Source organism: Cornus florida, unplaced genomic scaffold, assembly GCF_030987335.1.
Source record: "Cornus florida cultivar Cherokee Brave unplaced genomic scaffold, ASM3098733v1 CherokeeBrave_3.0.0_Hap2_Chr07, whole genome shotgun sequence".
NCBI classification, from domain to species: domain Eukaryota; kingdom Viridiplantae; phylum Streptophyta; class Magnoliopsida; order Cornales; family Cornaceae; genus Cornus; species Cornus florida.
In genome coordinates this window covers 6,277,164-6,304,220 of record NW_026775577.1, presented here as the reverse complement: position 1 = coordinate 6,304,220, position 27,057 = coordinate 6,277,164, and the positions used below count along the sequence as shown (strand labels likewise).

The 27,057-nt window shown below is 33.1% G+C and overlaps 3 protein-coding genes across 7 annotated transcripts; all 3 read left to right on the top strand.

Annotated features, from left to right (window-relative positions):
• Positions 1-2,652: 2,652 nt before the first annotated feature.
• Positions 2,653-3,786, top strand: LOC132316169 (F-box protein At1g11270-like). Its single transcript, XM_059814683.1, has one exon. The coding sequence runs from the start codon at positions 2,653-2,655 to the stop codon at positions 3,784-3,786; it is 1,134 nt and encodes a 377-aa protein (XP_059670666.1).
• A 6,194-nt stretch (positions 3,787-9,980) lies between these two features.
• LOC132316168 (uncharacterized) lies at positions 9,981-10,445 on the top strand. The gene has a single exon (XM_059814682.1). The coding sequence runs from the start codon at positions 9,981-9,983 to the stop codon at positions 10,443-10,445; it is 465 nt and encodes a 154-aa protein (XP_059670665.1).
• Positions 10,446-14,860: 4,415 nt separating this feature from the next.
• LOC132315877 (uncharacterized) lies at positions 14,861-26,855 on the top strand. 5 transcript variants are annotated; one of them, XM_059814296.1, is made up of 7 exons: positions 15,140-15,265; positions 22,621-22,816; positions 22,900-23,138; positions 23,246-23,455; positions 23,560-23,652; positions 23,752-23,905; positions 26,207-26,855. In XM_059814296.1, the coding sequence occupies exons 2-6, from the start codon at positions 22,636-22,638 to the stop codon at positions 23,893-23,895; spliced, it is 867 nt and encodes a 288-aa protein (XP_059670279.1). In that variant the 5' UTR covers positions 15,140-15,265; positions 22,621-22,635; the 3' UTR covers positions 23,896-23,905; positions 26,207-26,855. The 5 variants fall into 5 exon arrangements, with proteins under 5 accessions (XP_059670278.1, XP_059670277.1, XP_059670282.1 ...); XM_059814298.1 differs by lacking the exon at positions 26,207-26,855 and having other exon boundaries at positions 15,141-15,265; positions 23,288-23,455; positions 23,752-24,868; XM_059814299.1 differs by lacking the exons at positions 23,560-23,652; positions 26,207-26,855 and having other exon boundaries at positions 15,131-15,265; positions 23,752-24,881.
• Positions 26,856-27,057: the final 202 nt, after the last annotated feature.

Below are 27,057 nucleotides of genomic sequence, written 5' to 3'. Positions count from 1 at the left end.
TGATGGTATTATGTGAGAAGCATGACTAAATATTAATTTCCATGCCATGGTGATTATGATATTTTCTTAGAAATTTCTAGGAAGAAGCATGTTAAATTGTGAAGCTTAAATTTCCTCTATTTTCATAATGTTGGGAAAATATGTATCATGTATCCATAGCATTGGGCATGAAAGAAAAAGGGAAAGTATTTTGATATGAAAATGAAAAGGAATTTTGGGGAGAAATTTTGAGAAAACCTGGTCGCCGCGGAGTCACCGAAGGACCGGTGTGTTAATGTAACCTAGAGGAAATTAGGGTAAACATCATAGCGTGGTTGAGCTAGCTGAGCCCCAAATGATGCCGCAGGGGTACCAAGGGTTAGGGACAGTAGCCAATTATTCTCTCGTGTCGCTGCGGAGTCACCAAAGGACAGGTTATATTAATAGTTTGTAAAGCGATGAATGTTTATGAAAATGGGGAGTGACATACATGGCATTGCATTCATGGCATGACATTTGCTTGTTTTGAACTTGAAATTGATATTATATTTTTCTCGGCTTAGCATGACACCGCTTCTTATTGCCCTATTCATTGTTTGGATTGACGGAGTCACAAGAGGTGTGTCTTAGTCCTACTGAGCTTTATGCTCACCCTATTATTTTAACATTTTTTAGGATATGGGAAAGAAGTGGCGGATGACGTTCCACCACATGCCTAATTTGGATTAGAAGATCATTTTGCTATTTTTGTATCCAAGTCTTACTATTTTTGTAAAACTTAATATATTGTATTCTGTACGGAGATTTATGGACTCTTGTTATTGTAATTATATTCATGGACTGTAAGTAGATGTAATTGAAGTAAAATTCTAGTATGTGAGCATAGGACTATGTATAAGACAAGTACTCCTTTATTATGGATGAATGTGATGATGATGATGGGCTATTTTGAGGAGGTTGTTGATGTTGTTGTTTTGGTAATGTTTTATATTATTTGCATTGTGTGTTGGGACAGATTAGATAAAATTTGAAGGTCCAATAGAGACCATTGCATTTTTATGCATTTAAGCAGGTTGGTGTAAGACTTTTTTTAGCAGAAGTCATGCCGAATTTTTTTTTTAAATGGTATCAGATTAGGGTTGTTACATTGTTATCTGAGAACAGTTCTGTTCTCTGAATTATTGAGAATTGTTTTAGGATTATAAATCAAGCAGGTCTTGTGTTATTTCGTACCTAAAAAAACACATTTTTTTATAAGTCAACAAGAAGTCAAATAGGTAGCATAGTCATTTTACATATGTGAAAAGTACTCTAGCACCTTAAAAAGTGACATTTGGGGTGTGTGTGAAATATGAATCAACTCTTCAAAATGTTAGTGCAAATTAAAATCAAAATGTCCATTTGTGTGAAATTTGACATAATCTTAAGTGGTGTCAATATAATTAATCCTTATTTTTTTAATGTCTACTAGACTAGCTTTTTATTTAGGAAAACCAAGTAATGACTTGGCAGTTGAAATTTGAACCATTTGTAGCACAATGAAATTGTAATTGGACAAAATTGTTCTCAAATTTTCAGCATTCTCTCGCCTTCACCAACTAATCATTGGTTTCTAAAGCTTACCTTAGTTCACCATTATTCTATAGATCAATCATATGTGGTTTTCCATTACCACCAGCGTATCTGTGTTTCTGATGGCATGTGAATATCCATGAACGTATCTCTTTCTCAATGTGATTATTCATCACAGTATAGAATTGTAATGGCAAATAGGTCCATAAAATCATTTTTTCAAGAAGGAAGAAGTAAAAAAGGTCAAAGAATCCGGAAATGGCTTCAGTGTGAAATACTCAAACAAATAAAAATGCAATATTTCTCTGCTCTGTCATTACGGAATCATTCTAATCTTTTAAACCACTTAAAATCCAGTTTCATAACTTTACCTTTATTAAAACCCACAATCTTAGAAATCTTCACATTATACTGTGTCTATATATATATATATATATATAGATTTATCATCATCTCCTTAAAAGCAAAATCAATTGAAACTCAATTTCAATACGTTACGTAATTAAAATCTACTGTACAACAAATTTCGTGTCCGAAAATCTAAGGAATGAAAATGCTTCTCATTCTGCTAAATGATTCATCTAGTGATAATGATGTTGCACTTGTTTTAATTGTTACTATTTTGAATGATGATACTTCCAGAATTCTTCCTTGTCTCATGCAAAAGATTCCAAGGATCCGAATAATGAGAATCTGAAAATTTTGATGATGGAGTGATGAAAAAACAAGCAAAGCAAATTATCAAAAAGCCTTTAGATCGACTTGGGATATGAAACTTATCCTAAAGAGAAACAAATAAGGTATTGAGTTACATACAAAAAAAGCTGCTGAGTCAGCTATGACAAAGTAAAAACATGCTGTTACTAAATTTAGAGAATATTAATCTAATGGTGTATTGTTTCATGCCCAAAATATAATTGCCTGTAAACCTGTAACTGGTCTTGCGCATATTTGTGGATGAGACAAAATGCGCCAAGACGTACTACTCCTTTTCCTGTTTTTTTTTAAAGATTTTTCTTTTTCTTGAAAAAAGAAAATTTTATTTTTCGTTTTTCTTTTACAAATTAATTATTTTAATGTGAAAGACTGATCTAGACTAAAATGAAGAGAGAGACAATGATGAGCAACAATGGTGACAATGGTGCGTCGAAAGATGTGTTGACAGAGATCCTTTCGAGGTTGCCTGTGAAATCACTATTAAGATTCAGATGTGTTTGCCATTATTGGTATGCTCTTATAAAAACCTCTAGCTTTATCACCAAACACCACCACAAAAACAACATCCGTCTACTTGTTCAACATTACGAATCCGATTACAGATATGCTATTGGCATATTAACTGATGAAAATCTTGGTAGTACGGCTCCTCTATATTACAATCTTGATGAACACGGGATAGAAATTAATCCGGATTCTGTTATTGGTCCCATTAATGGTATATATTGTTTGTATGATAGAAATGAGCATAGCATGTGTCTGTGGAATCCTGCTATAAGAGAATTCAGACCAATCTCTTTACCTCGTCTAAACCTTCCATCCTATATCTCCGACCCTACTAGTAATTTTGGATTTGGGGTGGATCCCATGACTAACAATTACAAGTTGATTTGGTTACGACAATTCTGGGATGATAACTTAGACGGGCCTTATGATCTCCAAACTGTTTTAGTGTATAACTTATGTACAAATTCATGGCGACTCTTTGAAATTCCAAGGGATCAGTCGCGTATTGTAAGAAATTCTTTGGGTAATAGCACCTACATGAATGGAGTTTATTATTGGCTGGTAGAAGATTACTACAATGATTATTGCATCCTTTCGTTTGACCTGACTAACGAGAATTTTTATGACTTACCAACTCTGTCTGAGATTCCCAAATCAAAATTTGGGGAACTTGCCTTATATGATAACTCTATTGCTATCATCCTTTTTCATCCAAACGAAATTGAGAATTATATTGAAATATGGGCGATGAAGGAGGAGGGATTTTGGACCAAACAATTAACCATGGGACCTATTCTTGATGTCCTAGTGCCGATTGGTTTTTGGGACAATGACCGCCAGCTTCTTATAAGAACCAATAGTGGACGCATGATTTTGTACAACATTAACACCCTAGAGAGTAGGGACCTTGGATATTATGGACTAGAAAGTGCCCTTCAAGTTTATAGGTTCAAGGAGAGCCTATTTTCACTCAAAGAAGGGGATAATTCTTTCAGTATGGTTCAAGCTTAAAACTTATATACTTAAATTATTCATTCACCCTCTTTTGGAGTGGGAAAGGGGTACGGAACAATAGAAGAATTTTCACTTTCTGTTGCGATTTATATCCATCAGGCAAGTATTTTCAGGAGCGAGTATGAGTCAAGGAGAAAAATAGGAAAATGCTTGACTAGTGGATATTGAATAATTCTCTCGAATTTTGTTGTTTGTTTTACTATAATATATTATATTTTTGTTGTATAAACTTTTTACTCTTTGGTTGTGACATAGCGCATGGTTTGGCACAATAGTAAAGTTGTTTCATGGTTATGAGTTTAAAACAGAAAACAACTTCTTCACGTGTAGCTAAGATTGTGTACATATATCTTCAGACCCGGCAATGACGAGCCTAGTACACTGAGGTAGTTTTTTTTTATTCTTTTTATGTTTTTTTCTTTAATCTCTACCTTTTAAAGTTGTGTGACGAATGTACATTGGACTAGATTTTTTTAAGAGTAATGATATTTGGATAGAATAGGAATGGCAATGCTTAACTAGTGGATACTGAATGATTTTCTGTTGTTATGCTGTTGTCTTAATTCCTTTGGTATACTATATAATTAATATATTATATATTATATTTTTGTCTTACTCTTGAGTTTAGGTATGCCTTGACACAATGGTAAAGTTGTTCCTCTCCTAATTTTAATTTGGTCACGAGTTTGATACATAAAATAACCTCTTCATGTGGAGCTAAGACCGTGGACATTTAACCCTCTCCCCGGACAACGACAAGAGCCTTTTACACTGGGATTGTTTTTTCTTTTATTTTTATTATTATTATTTTTTATGAGTAATGATATTTGGATATAAAGTTTTGACCAAAACAGAAACCCAGTGATGACTTGGCAGTTGAAATTTGAACATTTGCACCATATTAAAATAATAAAATATTTGGACAAAATTATCCTCAAAATTTCAGCATTATGTTCCTTCACCAAGCAATCATCTGTTTCTAAAGCTTACCTTAGTTCACTATTATCCTGTAAACCCATCATATGTACATGCATGTGGTTTTCCATTACCACCAGCTTATCTCTCTTTCTGATCACATGTGAATATCCATGAACTTTATCTCTTTCTCAATGTGATTATTCATCACAGTACAGAATTCTAATGGCAAATAGGTCCATAAAATCACTTTTTCAAGAAGGAAAAAGAAAAAAGTTCAAAGATTACGGGAATGGCGTCAGGGTGAAATACTAATAGATATAAAAATGTCATTTTTCTATACTCAATCATTACTGTGATATATAAATTTGTAATTTGACAAATTTCGTTGTCAAAACAAGTCTGATCGAGTTGTAAATTTTTTGTTTGATTTTCAAGACTTAAGATAGGAAGCAGAATTGAAGCTTGACCGTGTCCATATTTCGATACACTTTGTGATGATGAGAACAACACATTAAGAAGATAAGTGAGTGTGTAAGGACCCTTGCATGATTTCGAAATTAGGCATTTAGGAAAAGTTTCTAAGTATAAATGTTTTTTTTATTTTTATTCCGCCCAACTTGAACCGATTGGGAGTCTCTGAACCGGTTCAACTTTTAAAAGTTTTCATAATAATTTCGAAGCTTTCACTTCTGGCCAACTTGAACCAGTTTAGAGTCTCTGAACTGGTTCAACTTTTGCAGACCAAAAAGGTAACTTTGAATCCTAGTCTGTTTTGGCGCTCTATTTTTGCGAACCAGTTCGACTTTTGCAAACCAGAAAGACAACTTTGAATCCTGGTGTATATTGGCTCTCTCTTTTTTGCTAGACTTTTGCCAAATTATTTATGCACAAAATTAACTTGTCTTCTTTGTACAATTATGTTTTCAAAAGTCTATAAATACATGTTTTCTCACTTAGGGTTTGGACGGCTTTTTGCATACGAAATTCTGATTAATTTGGGAGCCAACTTTGAGAGATATTTTTATTCAGAAAATCAAACTTGATTTTTCTAATTTTATTTTTGAGATCACAAATGTAAACACGAGAGATTTAGGAGTGTTATTCTCTATTTGATCGGGATTGGAGTATAATTAAAGATTAAGAGATTCCGAGAAGCAGAATTTTAATTGTTCTTCATCAAATTCAAAATTGAAGTAGGGGTGATTCGATCACACTTTGAAGGGGCCAAGTCATTCGTAGAGTGTTGTTGATCTATCAGCAACCCCTTCTACAAGGTTCAAGGAGTAAGGCTGAAGTCGTGAGCTGTTAGATGGGGGTGGTCGCAAAGCCGGTGATGTTTGACGTGTTGAGTCTTAGTAGAGTAAAGGGGTATGAACCTGAGTCAAAGTGAGATGTACTTTGCTTGAAACATAGTAGATCGTTTAATTGTTGTGGATGGCATAGTCCATGAGATTTTTCCTACAATGATTGAATGATTTCTACCAATCGGAGTTTCCTCGCTAAAAATACTGGTGTCATCTCTCAAACTTTATTTACTTTACGTTATTTGAACTTTATTTTTTATTTGTGGGTTTGATTTTAGTTTTATTTCAGGTAAAATTAAAATAACTAAAAACTAGATAAAGAAGCAAGTAAAACATATTCACCTCTCTCTAGGTTATTTTTTAATACAAACTTCCATATTCTTTTCCGTTGCACAACTCACAATTGCATGCCGAATCATTCTCATCTCGTTAAACCACTCGAAATCCAGTTCCATAACTTTACCTCAATTAAATCCCACAATCATAGAAATCTTCACTCTATACTATGTATATTTATATTTATCATCATCTCCTTAAAAGTAAAATCAATTGATACTCAATTCCAATACTTTACATTATTAAAATCTACTGCACAAAAAATTTCGTGTATGAAAATCAAGGAAAGAAAATGTTTCTCATTCTGATAATGATTCCTCTAGTGATAATGACGGTGCATTTGCTTTTGTTATTGTTTTGAATGATGGTTCAGAATTCTTCCTTGTCTCCATTTAGAAGATTCCAAGAATCCAAATGATGAAGAATCTGAAAATTTACTTACCAAAAAATATAAAAAGAATCTGAAAATTTTGACAACGAAGATTCCATGCAAAGCAAGTAATTAAAAAGACCTTACAGATATGAAACTTATCCTAAGACAGAAACAAAGAAGATATTGAGTTACAAATAAAATAAAAAATCTGCTCAGTCAGCTATCACAAAGTAAATACATTGCTGTTACCAGATTTAGATAATATTAATCTAATGGTGTATTGTTTCATGCCGAAAATATAATTTCCTGTAAACCTGTAACTGGTCTTGCGGATATTTATGGATGAGACAATATGCGCCAAGACAACTCAATTTCTTGTTCTTTTTTATTTATTTATTTTTTTTATTACAAATTAATTTTTTTTTAATGTGTCAGGAAAGACTGATCTCGACTAGAATGAAGAGAGAGACGACGACAAGCAGCAACGGTGATAATGGTATATCGAAAGATGTGATGACAGAGATCCTTTCGAGATTGCCTGTGAAATCACTATTAAAATTCAGGTGTGTTTGCCATTATTGGTATGCTCTCACAAAAACCCTTAGCTTTATCACCAAACAACACCACAAAAACAACTTCCGTCTACTTGTTCACCATTATGAATTGGAAAATGTTAGATTTGCTTTTGGCATATTCGCTGATGAAAATCTTGGTTGTACGCCTCCTCTATATTACAATCTTGATGAACACGGGATAGAAATTAATCCAGATTCTGTTATTGGTCCCATTAATGGCATATATTGTTTGTATGATAGAAATGAGCATGGCATGTGTATGTTGGCTTTTTCTTTGATACCACTTTCTGACTTTGCTCTGATACCACTTTATTGGAAATAGTAGGCTATACAAACAAATACAACTCTATATAATTTGAAAGAGAAATGGAGGAAGAAATATATTATTTCACTTATATCCAACTTATTCTTATTCTAAAATGACTAGAGTATATGATTATATAGGCCTCATATATGAATGTGTAACCATTACATTTAAATGTTCACAACTCTCATTTCTCCCACTAACATAATCTTCAATAGGCATAACTCCCACTAACCCACTAAATGACCATTACTAGTTGTAACTCTCGTGACTCTTGATTTTACAATACTTTAACTCCCACTAAGACAATTTACTACCCACTAACATATATGCTAAATTCACACATGCATCTTGGATATAAAAATACTTGAAAATACTAAATACTAAAATCAAGTTTATTTTTCAACACCCTCCTTTAAACTTGATTTATTAACTTAAAAATAAACTTGTTATTAATCTTGGGGGTTTGATCAGATAGTTGATCTTCAATCCACTTCCTTCAATAGCTTCAATCTTCTTGGCCATTTCCATTGATGTGTAGGGCTTGTGAAACTTCTTCAAATGCTTGAATAATGCTCTCTTATGATCAACATTTATTTTTTTCACATGGGTGCACCATCCTTTTTCTCTCTTCTTGAATTCTTGAAACTTCTTGAACTTCTTATGTGCTTCTTCTTTGGAATAAAAAAATAACTCCATATTCACCCAACTTGTGTCAATTACAAAATCCTCCAAACCATCTTGTAAAAAATAATTCGAAAAATTCTTCTCGCCTTTAGCTTCAATCTCATAATTAATTGGAATAATTTTCTTGAAGAGAAGTTCATCATTCTCCACAAAATAAGCATTATTTGATGAATATGAAGAAATAATAATTTCATCAAATAAGTCAAATATAACTTCTTTCAAGGTAGAATTTGTAACCATCCCAGAAAATGTTAACTCACCAACTTGAACTTTTGCCTCTTCTTTAGCAATTTCTTCTTCTAAATCTTTTATTTTCAATTCATCGTCCTCCACTTTTTCAATCTCTTCTTTAACATCTTTTCTTACCTCTTCCTCATTCACCATTTCAAATTCTCCTTCAACTTTTGAATCTCCAAAATCTTCAACTTCTTTTGCATGATACACCTTTTCATTCTCCACAACTTTGTCCTCAAAACTTTCATAATCAGCCTTCATAAACTCATCATCCTCAAAGCATTGTACCCAATACTCAATGGGTAGTGATTCACCTCTATGATTGGAAACGATGGTCTCGAGTATCTTCCAAATACAACTTGGAGTTTTGGACTCTCCAAAATACTCCTAAATTTCTTGATGTATTGCCTTTTGCAACACTATCAATGCCTTTTCTTCTTTCTTTTCACGAAGCTTGTTGGACATGCCATTCTTTGGCTCTAATCCAACAACATCCCACAATTCACATGCTTTGAGATATGAAGTCATGATGATTCTCATTCTCTTGTAATTAGAGAACATCATCTTCTCACTAAGAAAATACATTTTCTGAGCTTCATCATCATCAAGGAGAAACATGTTTTTCTCAAAAATGTTGAACCTTCTAGGATCAACTTCGTCAGGCCTTCAGGATCGTCTCAGCTCTGAACATGAAACCTTGGCTCTGATAATGACTTGGCTCTGATATGGAACCGGGCTTTGATATGGAACCTGGCTCTGATACCACTTTGTTGGAAATAGTGGGCTGTACAACTAAATACAACTCCATATAATTTGAAAGAGAAATGGAGGAAAAAATATATTATTTCACTTATATCCAACTTATTCTTATTCTAAAATGACTAGAGTACATGATTATATAGGCCTCATATATGTATGTGTAACCATTACATTTAAATGTCCATAACTCTCATTTCTCCCACTAACATAATCTTCAATAGGCATAACTCCTACTAACCCATTAAATGACCATTACTAGTTGTAACTCTCATGACTCTTGATTTTACAACACTTTAACTCCCACTAAAGACAATTTACTACCCACTAACATATATGCTAAATTCACACATGTATCATGTATATAAAAATACTTGAAAATACTAAATACTAAAATCAAGTTTATTTTTCAACACTGTCTGTGGAATCCTACTATAAGAGAATTCAGGCCAATCTCTTTACCTCGTCTAAACCTTCCATCCTATATCTCCGACCCTACTAATAATTTTGGATTTGGGTTGGATCCCATGACTAACCATTACACGATTATTTGGTTACGACAATTTTGGGATGATAACTTAGATGGCCCATATGATCTCCAAACTGTTTTAGTGTATAACTTATGTACAAATTCATGGCGACTCTTTGAAATTCCAAGGGATCAGTCGCGTACGGTAAGCAATTCTTTGGGAAATAGCACCTATATGAATGGAGTTTATTATTGGCTGGTAAAAGATTACTACCATCATTATTGCATCCTTTCTTTTGACTTGGCTAATGAGAATTTTCATGACTTACCAAGTCTGTCAGAGATTCCAAAATCGAAATTTGGGGAACTTGCCTTGTACGATAAATCTATTGCTATAATTCTTTTTCATCCAAATGAATTAGAGAATTATATTGAGATATGGGTGATGAAGGAGGAGGGATTTTGGACCAAACAATTAACAATGGGACCCCTTCTAGATGTCCTAGTGCCCATTGGTTTTTGGGATGACGGCCAGCTTCTTATAAGAGCCCGGAGTGGACACATGATTTTGTACAATATTAGCACATTAGACAGTAGGGATCTTGGATATTACAGACTAGCTAGTGCCCTTCAAGTTTATAGGTTCAAGGAGAGCATCTTTTCAATCAAAGAAAGAGAAGATTCTTTCAGCATGGTTTAAGCTTGATGCAAAATAGATTGTTAGAGCCCGTTTGGACTGTCAAAAGGTCAAGCGGGCGGGCTGACTTAGTTTTTTCAGATGATTTCGACGAATCTATTGGTTACCTAGAAAGAGTCCAATTTGACCAGAAACGGCCTAATTTGCAAAAATTAGTAGCCTCAGTCCTGAGGTAGGGGGTCTTTTTTTTGTTTTTTTTTTTGGGGGTCGGGAATTGCATTTTCCTATTTTTGAACATTTCGGAATTCTCATTAGAAGATTAAATGGATTCGAATTACTTTCCTTTTTGGTAATTAGGTTTCTTTCCATACTTTTATATAATTTTGAGAGCAAGTTTGTTTTTGAGCAGTTTCCTTGTACTGCAAAATTTCTTATATTTTTAGGTTTTTTTTTTTATATTGTTAGGGTTTCTTATTTATAAGTACATGCATTGCTGTGCACATCATTTATTAATTTTATCAATATAATATCAAATTCATCTGAGAATTCTATTTTTCTTGTGGATTCAAGGTAACCCTCACTCCTTGTGAATGTCTAATCAGTTCCACTTACATCAAAGCATAAAACTTATATGCGTACATTATTCATTCACCTCTCATTTGTAGTGGGAAAAGGGTACCAAACAATAGAAGAATTCACTTTCTATCAGGCATGTGTTTTCAGGCATGTGTCTTCAGGAGCAACAATGAGTCAAGGAGAAGAATAGGAAGGGAAATGCTTAACTAGTGGATATTGAATAATTTTTTCTTGTTATGTTGTTGTCCTCCTTTGTTTTACTATTATATATTATATTTTTGTTGTTTAAACCTTTTATTCTTTAGTTGAGGTAGGGCCTTGGCACAATAGTAGAATTGTTCTATTGTAATCGGGTCACGAGTTTGAAACATAAAACAACTTCTTCATGCGGAGCGCACTAAGGCTATGTATGTTTAAACCCTCTTCAGATTTGGCAATGACAAAAGTACATTAGACTAGCTTTTATTATTTTTTTAATTTTTTGTGAGTAATGATATTTGGACAGAAAGTGTTAACCAAAACACAAATCGAGTGATGACTTGGTTGTTGAAATTTGAAACTTTGCAGCACATAAAAATTATAAAAATATGTGGACATAACTGTCCTTAAAATTTCAGCATTATATAAGCTATTATGATGGTGAAGTCAGCTTTCCAATGGCATTGGTGTCACTCAAAATCTCCTACTATTGAATACTCTTGAGATTTGCAGAAAGAGTCTTGTAAAATATATAAAGTTAGAAACTTTGAAAGAAAATGAGAGTCGCGAACTAATGTTAAAATATGATCTAGCCTTCAAGCCCTTCACCAACCAATTATCCATTTCGAAAGCTTAGCTTAGTTCACCTTTATATGTATATCCATGTTATCCATTACCATCAGCTTATCTCTTTCTAATCACATGTGATTATCCATCAACTTATCTCTTTTTCAATGTGCTTATTCATTACATTCAGTATAGAATTCCAATGACAAATGGGTCCATAAAATCACGTTTTCAAGGAGGAAGAGAAAAAGTTCAAAGATTCCGGAAATGGCATTAGTGTGAAATACTTGTATTAATAAAAATGTCATTTTTCTTGCTCTATCTTTACCAAATCATTCGGAAATGGCGTTAGTGTGAAATACCTGTACAAATAAAAATGTCATTTTTCTATGCTTTATCTTTACCAAAGCATTCTCATCTTGTTAAACCACTTGAAATCCAATTCCATAATTTTACGTCAATTAAAACCCACCATCATAAAAACCTCCACTTTCTACTCTGTGCATATATATAGGACACCATATACTTCCGACTCACCAGTGAGTAGGAATTCCAAGTGACTGCTGATAAGTGAGTAGGTATTTCCAAGTGACTGCTGATATGGTCCAATATTTACAAATATACATATCTCATTTAATTACATAATAAAAAAATAATAAATAAGGAAAACAGAGAGAATGAGTGAATACAGAATGTGATTTACAGGAAATAAACTGTTTTCTTTATTTATTAATTTCCTATTTTTGTAATTAAAAACATTGTGCGCAGTTGTGTGCATTTATGCTTGGACCACATAACTAGTTAGTTGGGAGCATCTACTCACAGGTGATATATATATATATATATATATATATATATATATATATATATATATATATCATCATTTCCTTAAAAGTAAAATCAATTGAAACTTAATTCCAATATGTTAACTAATTAAAACCTGTTGTACACACAAATTTCGTGTTTGAAAATGTAGGAACAAAAATGTGACCAAATAACAATTTTATTAAATATTCGAAAAAATAGTACAATCTTCTGTAGGCGAATCCATTACAACACATAATTTTTCTCTTTTAAATCTCCTTGGAAAGTCGGTGCAAGAGCCACGATAGTTTGATCGTGAACCGGTGGTTGAATGATATTCAAGTATTTCAAGGTCGAAGAAGATTTAAATGCAGTCTTGAACAGGGGAAAACGAAGCTTTATACAATTATCCAAAAAAATACAACCCAAGTTGTTATGACTCCATCCATGGCCAACATCATCAAACAAATGATATTCATCCATACACAAAATCATTCATCCATCCAATGCCATATAAACAATAAATTAATCCATTAATGATTATCCTTGCGATGAAAACATGCTTTTACACATGAACATAACCAAGCTCTGATATCAGAGTCGGCCATGAGACACCCAAAATTTTGGGAGGCCCTAGGCGAACTTTAAAATATAAGGCCATTTATATAGAAGGTTTCGTAAGTACCAAAAATTTATAAAAGTGAGAAATTTTCATTAAAATGAGACGATAAATACAAAATATATTAATGTTGAAAATATACAAAACAAAACCGATCATGGTACTTTATAACTTTGGATATGGCCAGCGGTTTACTCGTTGGACTTTGAGCTTGCTCAAAGTCTAGGGTTTGAGTCCTACTGGGTGTTATTTATGGCTACCTCCGCTGCCCCACTAGTGACTTACCCAGCCCGAATGGGGAGGCACCCTTTCGGGTTTTCGGGGATTAGTCGGGTTGTTAAGGGGTCCTAAGGGTTCGTGCCATCTCGGACACCCCGAGTTAATAAATAAAGAAAAAAAGTGTATGATCTAGTTTACATAAAAAATTAAAAGACATCTAACACAACATAGTCACAAAAATAAAAATTCAACTTCATATCAAAATAAATGTGATCGTTTTGCATTTTGATATGCAAAATTGTCAATTAAAGTATTCCAATTATGTTTCTCCAACCGTAGATAAGATTTGATCAACTGTAACTTTGAAAAGCTTCCATTAGCAAATGCAATTGTGATTATGATAGTCAATAATACTATATATGCAATCCAAACATTTGAAAAACAATAACTAATTAGCCTTTTTATAACATTCAATACATCAATTACCTTTTCTGTTCCTCTTGGTAAAGCTTCTCTTAAGATTTGTAACTCCGAAAATAATTGTCACATCAATATCAGAAACCATATATTGTTTTAGGAAATCTTCAAGGTTATTTTGGAGAATGTAACAGTTGATTGCACACCCATGGGTTAAAATTTTGATTGTTTAGACTGGATTTAACCATGAATGCCCATGAGTGTAAATATAATATAATAATAATATAAACAAGTTTTTGAGTTTAAATATAAAAAATTATTTTTATTTTATTTTATTTTGATGTGAGGGGACAAACAAATTATTGTTACCATACAAATTGTTTTATTATATATATATATATATATATATATATATATATATATATATATATATAATAAGTACGATGTGTTTATTGGCATAATATATATTTTTTTGAAAGTTATTTATTGCTATAAATTTACACGATATATAATTGTGCATTGTCTTTTAATTATGGAAATTATGGTCACATATACATACTACTATATTTGCATAATGATCCTAAATTTGAGGTCCTTATAAATTGGAGGCACTAGGCAACCAGCTTGGTCGCCTTGCCCCAAGGTCGGCCTGTCTGATACCATTGTTGGGAATGGCCATTTTAAAATTGTGGCAGCATGAATTTTCTAGCACTACAAGAAATTTGGGTTCTAGTGACAGTCCTTTAGGGACAGTCTTAAAAACTGTCCCTAAAACCTTCTTTTTAGGCACAGTCTAAAGAAACTATCCCTAAAGCCTTCTTTTTTGGCACAGTCAATTAAACTGTCCTTAAAGCCTTCTTTTTTGGCACGGTCTTTACACCCTGTCCCTAAAACTTAAAAAAGTCTGTCCCCAAATCCACAAAAAATTGTGCGTCAAAACTTGGAGCTTCATTCCTTGTTTGGCACGATTAAAATTATAATATATTTAATTATTTTATTTTACAAAATACATTAAACTACGCCGTTTAATATATCATTACATCCCATATACCTAAAGTCTATCTTCAGACCACTTCATTTCTCAACCCGCCTCCAAGCCCTCACGCCTCTTCCACCTTGCAGAAAACAGAGGCTAGCTCTTCCACCCTTTTCCACCGTCGCGGAAGACATAGAATCTTTCACCTTCTTCTAGCAGCAAAGGCCGAATGACCCAATCGTTCCAACAGCCACTCTTAATCATAAGGTACAACATTTTTATTTTTTTTACAATGTTACAGATTTTGCCTCTTTCTTCGATTTTCAGAGAACCCTCATCTTCAATTTGACATTCATATAACCCACTTCAGTATAATGATCCTCACCATAGTTTGTTTTATGCAAATACATGTTGTCGGGTTTCAAAATTGCAAAAGGCCTAACAATCGAAGGGGTAAATTACAAATCTGGAGTCGGCTTGTTGTCTGAATCGCTGTGGAAAATACAGGTTTGAGATATAACGAGTTTGACTTGTTATGTGCTTGTTAAAAAACTCATTATGTGCTTTTTACACTGTGAAATCACTTTGACAGAATTTGAATTCTGGGTTCTATTTCTATTTTGTTTGTTGTATTGTGTTTAATTTAGGAAAAAAGTCACATTTATAGAAGCGATTCTTTGTTGCTTATGGCTAATGTTAGTAAATGTACAAATTCAAGTTTGCAAACATGACATTTTAACATTTCATTTTTTTTCTAATATGAATCTCTCTATACTTGGTCTGAAGTTATGATTGATTCTGAAAATTTTCAGTGGATGTATAAAGCTCCATGTGCAATGTTTTCTTAAAGCCTTTTATTTGTTTAATTTTCTTCTTCTTTAGCTGGAGGATGCACTAGCCCTACTGGGTTATTAACTCTCTTGTATAATTTGGTATATGCTTGCGTGTTTGCTTGATTGGTTTTCTAGCTTGGATTGTTCGGGGTAGTAAAATAAATTTGGGTTTAAATTCATGGTAAATAATTCTTGACATTTATTTTTTGTTTTAACGTATGTTTATTATTTATTTATATATATATATTAGATTAACATATGAAATCTGAATAGCATCCCAAACTTCAAAATTAGTTTTCGACTGTTGTGGGTTGGTTTGTTGTTCTTGACTGGAGATGTCGACACCCATATATAAGCTAAACCTTTAACTTTCTGCTGCTCTTGGCCACTCAAAATGAATGCCAACAAGCATGGATATCTGCAACACTTACTTTAAATCCTCTTTTCTCTGTCTTGCCTTTTTTTTTTGCTGGTGTTGGAAGTCTGATTTTGTAGTATTAGATGAAAATTTTGCAGATATATAGGCCTTTTTCTAAATATAGTGAAAGGATTGTTAGCATCTTTGAAATGTTAATTTCAGTAGTAGAGAGAAATTTGAATTGATAAATCATTAATGCATTCACTGACTGTTAATGAGTTTAGAATAATACATGAACAAGTTATTATGTTGTTAAGATACCTATATTATTATCATTTTGTTTGGAGCTTTGATTTATTTAGTATCCCAAACATTTGATCAAGTTTTGAGTGGTTAGGTCATTGTATTGTATTAGTATAGTAGAAGTCAATTAAGATGAGCCTATTACTTTGTTGTTTAATTGGTTCTGTAAACGTCTATCAGCCTACAACTTTTTCTTTCATACATCCAAGCCTTTAACCAAACATCTATTAAAAATCTCTGCTAGTACAATATATCTGTTTTGGGTATAATTAATTCATAAACTTTTGAATTGACAATTTTCAATTTTATAATATGTCAAAATCATAGATACAAAATAAAATAAAATAAAATACAGCTTTATTTTGAACATAAACTTCCACTCAGAAAAAAGGTAGTCAAAATTCTGTGCAAACTTTCAGAATTCATGTGTCTTCAATGCATTGTAGCAAAAATGGATCTATTTGTTATTTCATGTTATAGTAAGGTCTATATATGTGTGTGTGTATGTGTGTATAAAAGCATGATTATAATTACTCATGAAATGGTTGTAATAAAAATTCCTTCAGATGAGGCTTGAGATATTGCTTTAATAAAAGTCACTAATTGAAAGTAGTTTCCGAATTCTTGACTTTAAAATCAGTTTTAGTTGGCCAACTGCCTAAAAACTAGAACCCACACACTGTCTTATATGTTGAGTATACATTACATGGTACCTTGTTAATCAATTCTCAAAGTTAGCATCCATAAGAATGGATTAAAATTAGAAATTAATAAACTTTCAACAATTTCAAAACTGAATCAGAAAAATAATCATTCAGACCAAACATATCATTTTTTGTTTCGAGTGAGACAAGAACAGGCCATTTGGGCTTTTTTTTTTTTTTAAAAAAAAAAAAAGAAAAAAAACAGGCCATTAGGGCCGATCTTGTATTTTCCCATTGTCTTCTTGGTAAACAAACAACCTTGATGGAGGTTAATACATAAAATTGATCACTTTGTTGTCTAGTAAGGCCCAACATTACCTTTCAAACACAATCTAAGTGCTAGGAGACAATCCAAGATCCTTTCTAATCACAAACACCTAACAAATTAAAAAACCTCCCCATTGCTCCTTTATTTTCCTTCCTCTTGTTGGTATAAAAAAATATGATTATGAGTTAATTCCCTAGATTGATTATCTTTTCAATGCCACATGAAACATTGTAACAACTAAATAAATCAATTCCCAAATTCTTTTTTTTACTCTATCAAAAAAGGCGCAATAATATAATTTAAAATTAAAGATGACAATATACTTCAAGGTTTGATTAAGAACAGATATTAGAGTGCTCATGAAGTCCATAATTTATTCTTGTTTTGTATTACCTAAAACACACCAAATTAAAAACCAGTCAATCCAACACACCATAATCAGCTAAACATTGAATCATTTGTTGCTATTCATGCTGTCTCTCAAATGGGTACTAGGATTTGAAAAACACACACACACACACACACACACACACACACATATTTTAACTCTCCATTCTCATTATTATAAAATCACACAAATAGAAGCATTTGGTTGCTGCAAATATAGTTTGTGAACATCAAGTGTTTGTTGCTTTTATACACACATACACACGCACACGATATTTGGATGGAGAACAAGCCTAGCATCTCTGCAATTCAAATAAGCAGTGTAAAGCATATCTGGGGAATAGATGGTACCTGTTTTACGCTGTTGACAGGCCCAGCTTAAGACATGAACTTTTAAATTCCATGAGTGCAGAATGAGCTGAAATGATGGCAGCTTTCAGAATACTAAACAGTGCAAGGAAATATATATATATATTCTGCAAATTTCAAGCACAAGGAACCAAATTGTTCAGGACCTGTATTTTTTTTCTTTTTCTTTTTCAGATCTTCCGTTTTGTGGGTGAAATAGTTGTTTTCTAGTGGGTAGAAATCATATACAATATATATATACTAAGTTGTTTTCTAGTGTGAACCCCTTTACTTTTCCATCTTTCATTAATGAAGGTGACATTATATAGTAAGTTGCCGATCATTTTTTTTAAAAAAAAATAATAAGAAATGTATTTCTCTTGTAATTATGTTTGTAGAATTTCTTTAAGGTAAAAGGTTGTCAGTGCTTCTGAATCTTAATTGTTGACAATTATTAGGGAAAAATTATATATATATATATATATATATATATTGTAGGGTTCAATTATATATATTTAGCTTTTTGTTTATAATTGATATATATTATTTTTTTTGTGTATGTTTAGGCAGTTACATGGATAAGTCTTGGATTCATCATCACACTAGGGGTAGTGTAAAGTATTTTGATGGCATACACGACTTCATTGATGTGGCTAGGCATCATGCAGAAGTAGACGGTAGGTCCCGATGTCCATGTCGTTGTTGCAAAAATAAGACTTATCGACAAATTGAAGAAGTTAAGCAGCATCTCTTGAGTTATGGGATGGACAAGGGGTATACCAATTGGATATATCATGGGGAGGATCATCAAAGCAACACTAATGTTAATATTGATGCTAATGTTAGTGGGGAAAATGTCCACGATGAAGATGGAAATGTAGATAATGTGTTTGAATTGTTGGATAACATACAAATGGGAAACTTCACTAATACACAACAACAAGAAGATTTCCCTAAAGTTGATGTTGGAGGAGGAAGCTTTGATAGATTGTTAAATGATGCACAATGTGAATTATGGCCAGGTTGTAAAAAATACTTTAAGTTGTCAGCGATATTAAAGTTGTTCTATGTGAAGGTTACAAGCCAAATGAGCAACAAATCATTTGACATGATGCTTGATGCATTTAAGAATATGCTTCCCGACGACAATGTGTTACCAAAGTCTCATTACGAGACTAAAAGCTTGTTACGAGACTTGGGTCTCAGATATGATTGTATACATGCATGTAAACATGATTGTGTTCTATTTTGGAAGGAGAATGTAGGTAAAGAAAATTTTCCACAGTGTGGTGAACTGAGGTATAAACCTCACGAAGGTAAGGGTAAGAAAATCCCTCAAAAGGTTATCCGGCACTTCCCTTTGAAATCGAGACTTCAACGGTTGTTTATGTTAAAGGATACAGCCTTAGACATGCGGTGGCATAAGGAGAAACATGTGAAGGAGACAAATGAGTTAAGACATCCAGCTGACTCAAAAGCTTGGGAGGATTTTGATAGTAAGCATAATTGGTTTGCTGCTGATCTTCGTAATGTTTGTGTTGGATTAGCAACTGATGGATTCAATCCATTTGGTAACATGAGCAATGCGTATAGTATGTGGCCTGTGATGATTGTTCCTTACAATTTGCCACCTTGGATGTGTATGAAGGAGCCATATATATTTATGTCGTTGCTTATTCCTGGTCCAACATCGCCTGGTAATGATATTGATGTGTACATGCAACCTTTGGTTGAAGAGTTAAAAGAATTGTGGCGGGATAGTGTGATGACGTATGACGCCTACAGTAAATGTAACTTTAAAATGTATGCGGCAATGATTTGGACCATTAGTGATTTTCCCGCTTATGCGATGGTATCTGGATAGATGACAAAGGGTTATATAGTATGTCCAAATTGTAACAAAGAAACATGTTCTTGTTATTTGGAACACGGATGTAAGATATGTTACTTGGGAAGTTGTATGTTTTTATCGTTAGATCACATTTTCAGAAAACATCACAAGCAATTTAATGGCAAAAGTGAAGACAAAGGGCCACCAAAGCAGTTGACAGGTGATGATATTCTGGAACAACTTAACCTCATACCCGAGGTTAGTTTCGGAAAGGGACCAAATAAAAAGAAGCGAACTCGTGAGGAATTTGAACTTAACTGGACGAAGAAGAGTATTTTTTTTGAACTACCTTATATGTATATAGAGAAAAATATATGCGATAGTGTGTTGGGGACATTATTGGACATTGAAGGGAAAACTAAGGACACGTTCAAAAGTCGGTTGGATTTAGAAGCAATGGGGATTAGAAAAGAACTCCACCTGAGGCGTAATGGTGAAAAATTTGAGATGCCACAAGCGCGCTACACATTGTCAAAGAATGATAAAAGGCAACTATGTGAATGGCTAAAATCGGTTAAGTTTCCAGATGGCTATGCATCGAACATAAGTCGGTGTGTGAATGTTAATAATTGTAAGATATCTGGATTGAAAAGTCATGATTCACATGTTCTCTTACAACGTCTCCTCCCTATTGCTATACGAGGATTCTTAAATTCAGATATTTGTAACACAATAGTTGAGCTTGGTTTATTCTTCAAAGAATTGTATTGTCGAACTGTTAAAGTGGATGTCTTAGAGGCAATGGAAAGGGACATTGCTGTTATACTAAGCAAGTTAGAGATGATGTTTCTCCATCATTTTTTGACATTATAGTGCACTTGGCTTTGCATTTGCCGCGTGAAGCCATCATCGCAGGCCCTGCACAATATCGATGGATGTACCCGATTGAAAGGTGCTGTACATTTTTAGTAAACCAACATTCCTCTTTTTTTTTTTTTTTTTTTTTTTTTTTTGGGACAAGTTTTATCAGTTTGTTATTAAATATTATTGGTTTGATTAACAGGTATGTAGATTTTTGCATACTTTCAAATTGTACGTCCATAACAAAGCACGTCCGGAAGGGTCCATTGCGGAAGCTTAGTGGACGATGAATGCATCACATTTTGTTCAAAATTTTTTGGAGGGATTGAGACAAGGTTCAATAGAGAAGAAAGAAATAGTGAGGGGAACTACAACAATAATTGGTCCACTTTTTATGATCTAAAGTAAGTGGTTTAACCGATAGGGGCACAAAGTTTGGATATATTGCCCCGTGCGGACATAGAGATGGCCCGATTGTACGTGTTACAAAATTGTGAAGATGTTTTGTCATATGAAGAGTAAGTAGCTCATTGCATGTCATATCTTGTCAGTTTCTATGAATATATAGTTTATTTCTCAATACATGTAAACAATTGTATCTTTAACATCATGTAATTGTTTAGAAAACACAAGGTAGAACTTGAGAAAGAAAATCCGCGCCATGTTCCTCAAAGACATGCTAAAGAATATTCGAGCTGGTTCGAAACAAAAGTAAGTCCATTATGCACCTATTGTACTTAATTAAATAAAATTCTTTAATTTAATTAAAATGAACTATCATTCATTTATTTAACACTACAATTTTTTTAATAGATAAAGGAAATGCGTCATCATCAAAAGGAAACAACTTGTGATGATCTTTATTCATTAGCGTGTGGACCTCAAAGTCTAGTAAGTTAATATTCTACATGTATTGTAAATGGGATTAGGTTCCATACTAAGGAAAGGGAGCAAAATCGACGAACACAGCATAGTGGCGTGTTAGTGAAAGGAGAAGACCAAGATTACTATAGTGTCCTAACAGATATCATTGAGTTAAGATATCCTCTAGGTAGAAAAATTTTTCTTTTCAAATGTGATTGGTTTGATGTTAGGATTGGTACCGGTGTACATAAAGATACCTATTTCACAAGTGTAAATGTAGCCAGTAGAGCGTACAAAAATCAGCCATTTGTGTTAGCAAATCAAGCATCACAATGCTTCTATGTCAAAGATAACAAATTACAAGGGACGTGGGAGGTAGTTCAAGATATAACAAGTAGAAGCTCGTTTGATGTACCTGAAAAAGAGGGTGAAACAGGAGTACATAATGAAATGCTCAACACTGCAGCGTACCAAGAGAACGAACCAAGCATCGTGGATGGAGTTGTAGAAGCGGACTTGGACATGGATCCATTCCCTTTGAACAGGGACGATTTGGAGGGTGAAACTGTTGATGCTAAAATGATTCAAAAATGTAGGGGTGAAGCAGCCATTAATGACGACTTTTGGGATGTTGAGAATGATGATGGAAATGACATTCAATATAGTTCAGATGAGGAACCAGAATTAATGTCTGAAGATGATATTGATTTGGATGATATGTGAAGCTTTGTATTCTTGAGCATGTATCTCATTTTATGGTTTTATGAATTATATTACTGAGCTTTATCTTTTGAGTTACTTTTTGTTTAAATTTCTCTTTAAGTATTGATTTTGTGCTTCATTAATTTGCATCTTTGATTTGGTTAACCAAATTAATTGTTATATTTGAGCATTTACTTATTTTTTTGGTTTTATGATTAATATTTAATGTGATTTATTCAGTTATATTACTAGTCTTTATTTATTGACTTCCTTCAGGTTTATTAGCCTCTAATTATTGAATTTTTTATTCAATGCAATTATGTAAATATGAAATGATGACTCTAAATATATTCTGTATATGCTTGTTTATTTTGATTTAATTTCACTTGATTCTTCATATCAGCTTGTAAACTAAATTATGGACACCTCCGAGGATCCAATGCGTAGAGTTTTAAGGTCCCGCAGGGCTGAAACTGAGCGACCATTTACAAGTTCACCTCCTATACAATTGAGTGGATTAGGTGATGATAGGAATTCAACAAATGAAAGAATAGAAGGTGATGGTAGTAATGAGCAGATGGGGCCACAACCAAGAGGAGGTAATTATGATTCATTATTAATTAACCATAAGCTCTTTTGTAAAATGCCTACGTTTTAATTAAGATGATGAATTTTTTTTCAGGTCCGATACGAAAAGGGCGTGGAAGAGCAAAAAATGAAGCCTTGCACAAAATTAAAGAAAACAACTGTCCGGTTCCAGTAGAGTTTGGAGAGGGTTATATTAAACCTGTTGGTTTAAATAACAAATTATGGACAGCTGAGGTTGGCATTAATACACGAGATACTGAAGCCCTTTTAAAGTATAAAACGTGGAGGGATGTTCCAGATTTTGAGAAAGAGGTCTGCTATGAGCATTTGAAGGTAATGATAACCATCATTTAATGTTTGTTTTGTTAAAAATAAATCAGAGGTTGCTGGTCTAATTGGTTACAAATTGTAGCTTACATTAATTTTACATTATAAAAGAGGTCTTTGGAGTTGATGCATATGCGAATGACATTGATTTTAAGCGAGTAAACAAGGGAATTTCCAGTGCGTTGAGGAATTATAGATATAAATTGAAGTGTCATTTTGAGGAGCATCTTCCTATTGAGAATGCACGCCGCCATCCTTACAATGGTATTGGTAATGCTGTTTGGCAAAAGTTGTGTGATAATTGGATATCACCAAAATTTCAGGTTCAATTTCTTAACTTCTTGTTTTTTTATTATTTAATATAATAACTTCATTCACTAGTTATTTGGGTTTCCTAACTTGTAATATTGTTTGAATTACTACCTAGGAAATAAGTGAAAAAAACAAAGAAAATCGTTCCAAGAATGAGGTTCCACATTATTCTGGATCGATGTCCTTCGTCAGACGTTACGATGCTTATGTACGTAATATATGAAACAATAATTATAAATTTTTTATTTTATATTCTACATTCTAAACCATAAATTTGTCTAATGGTCACTATTACTTTGTATTGTAGGTCAAACTCAAAGAAAGGCAGAGCCAAGAAGATGAAGATGGTGAAAGGGATGAGGATCCTGCCATTCGCTTGTACAAGGACACACATTTTAAGGAACAAGGTGGATGGGCACACGAGAAAGCTAAGAGGAATTTATTAAGTTAACTATAAGCTAGTATGTTGGATTATGAAATTTGGATCTCATAATATTTTGTGGTTAATTGGAGGTCATATGCCTTTAAGTGACCATTTTTGCGGTTTATAGGGGGTCACATGCCTTTAAGTGACCATTCTTGATTTTCTGTGCACAAATGGAGGTGGGTAATTGTTGCGGATGAAGTGTGGTTTTCATTCATTGTATTTCATGTTTAAAAAATAAAAAAAAAGTATAATGGGAATAATTTGTTGAAATGTTGGGGCCATGTGACAAAGAGGGTTCACATTGAGAGAAGTTAAAAGTTGTGTTAATGTGATGGGGAGATCATTAAAGAGAGCCCTTTATTTCTAGATTACAACTGTGCTTGAAGGACTTTCTTAAGGTCACACCCACATGGTCAGTAGTTGTGTTTAACAGGAAATGGTAATTTTGTTGTGATTACTTGCCTTAAAGACAAGTTATTATTGCTTCCGGAAGTTAAAAATTGTGTAGGTGTGTTGCTGAAATTTACATCTAAATGAATCTTTCAAGGAAAAAAATATTATTAGAAATTTTAAATACAAATCCATTGAAGCAATATAATTAACTTAGCAAGTGAAATAACCTTAGTTTTCTTAAATCAATTTGGTTGACTACGGAAACAGTTAAGCAGAAACTCATCCATTATACTGAAACAGTTGAAATATATTGAAATGAACTGAAATATTTCATCCAATAACCATTTTTCTTTTCAAAATAAGATGAGAGTGAAGTATCAAAACCTAAAATTGCAAGTCTCTTCATGTATATATTATATAGTATGTTTCATAGTCCCTATCATTTCATGATGCTTGAAAATTATACTTGTTTTTTACTAGTAAATTCTTGTTCTTCATTATGTTGATATTTAGGTCATATTTTGTAGTATTTATTCATGTGTCTTCGTATAGATAAGATGGATTTGTAGGCTTTAAGCATATTCAATTAACCCAAAACACACAGTCCACACACATTTTTTAGTACATTATTAAATCTTCGGAAATATCTCGTAAACGTGGCTGAAAATGAATTTTGTTATTATATGAGGCTATTAACACGTGGAAATTTCATTAGTTCCTAGAATATATTTTTTTTTCTTCCCTTATTTGGCTGTTAATAACACTGGCTTACATGTTTTAACAACCTTTTGTTCTTATGGTTTGCATTGATTAATGTACGGAGTGATACCAATGCATATGACCCAGGCTGGGATGTGGTTCATAAAGGCATAACCCCCTAGTTATGTAACCCTTTAAACTAAGCATTTTATCCATATTCAAATGAGCCTAAATTATTTTATGTGATAATTATCTACTTCTGTAAATATAAATTGATGTCTTTGTTTAGCTTACCTACCATAAAATGAAAAAAATAATAAATTAGTCAATGAAGTTTTCCTTCTAAAGCAGTCTAGATATAACTTAAGAAAATGATGACCAAATAATATGAAATTTGAAATATGAAATATAGTCCAGTAAGAAAGAAGATGTGTATGTGCATCGGCATTTGTAACATTATCAAGTCCTTGTGAATTTATATTTTTGACTACGGAAATGTGGACTTGATAAATGCATATGTTGTAGCAGGGAGGTATTTTTTTAAGTCACCTGTCTACACAATTAAATTAACGTAATGATCCTTTTTAGAGTTATGAATCAATCGTGTTATAGCATTGAACTTGCGCGTGCACACACACACACACACACACACACACACACACACACACACACACACACACACACACATATATATATATATATATATATATATATATATATATATTGTAAATAACTTTCATATGCAATCTAAGTAGATGGATTAAAGCTAAGTATTCAGAATTTAAACCAATCAAAAGTCATAGTGATGCTAATCTGTCGTGCTTATGTGAGAGTCACAGTGATTACACACTCTTGAAGTCATACAACTGATACTGATAGGGTAAACATGCTCTAAATCAAACAAGAAGATTCATGCTGCTCTTGAGATTATGCTATTAAGAATCTTGCTTCCATAAGAGTTGACTTTGACAAAATAGAAATTATAATTTGTTCTCTGAATTCATAATTAGGACTTTTAATCTCCACACCAGTTTAGATAAAGAAAAAAAATGACATGAGAACTTCTTCCTTTCATTTGTAGTTGACAATATAGTTTGTCATTGCAGTGTACTCATCCTCATCCTTCCATTATCTGTATAAGCATTTTTTTTTTCTCTCTATTGAGATTAATATTCTACCTTGCACATGATTTATTCCTATGCCATATTCTTTCAATTTGATAGCAAACTTAAATATTTTGCAGAATGTAATGAAAGAAAAGGCTGCACAAAATTCTCAAAATTCTGATAGTACGAGTCCAACCATAAATGATATTGAGCTAGTGCAAAACCAACTAGGCATAAGGAAGGGATATTGTCGTGGATTCGGACATGGTTTCATGGCTCCAAAGCGTCAACGTGCCTCCTCATCATGTGACGAGACTTCTAGGAAAAGGGCCGATATTGCTGAGGAAAGAAATGTACAAATGGCGGAAAAGATGGATAAACTTGAGAAGATGCTTGAGCAGTTGTAGCAACAGCCGCCACCATGGTTCCTCTAATATCAGCAGCAGCTGCAGTAAACCGCACCAAACTGGCATCAACAGCCTTCACCACCTCCAGCAGACTCTCATTTTCAGCAGCTGCCACCCACAAGGTGGCAATATCAGCAGCCGCCAGCAACATGGTGGCACCAACAAGCACCATCACAACCACCAACAGAATGAATAATGGATCTTGAAGGGGATGGAACAATTTTTTGTGCTACCAGATGGTTTTAGTTTTTGTTTATAAAACTGGTTAGCAGTTTTTGTTTTTGTTTAGAAAACTAGAAATTTTATGGATCTTGAATATGTATTGTGGATTTATTTTGTTTGATGGCTAGTAATATCTTTTTGAATGTTATTATGGATCCATTTTGTTTATGTTTTACATGTATTCAGAATGGTTAAACCCACAAATCAAGCATAAATAAAAAAAATAAAAAAAAAAGTATTAGGGACTGTCTACCCGTCCCTAATACAATAATTATAATTAAAAAAACATGTGCTAGGGACAGTCCATCCGTCCCTAATACAATAATTATAATTAAAAATAATGTATTAGGGACGGTCTG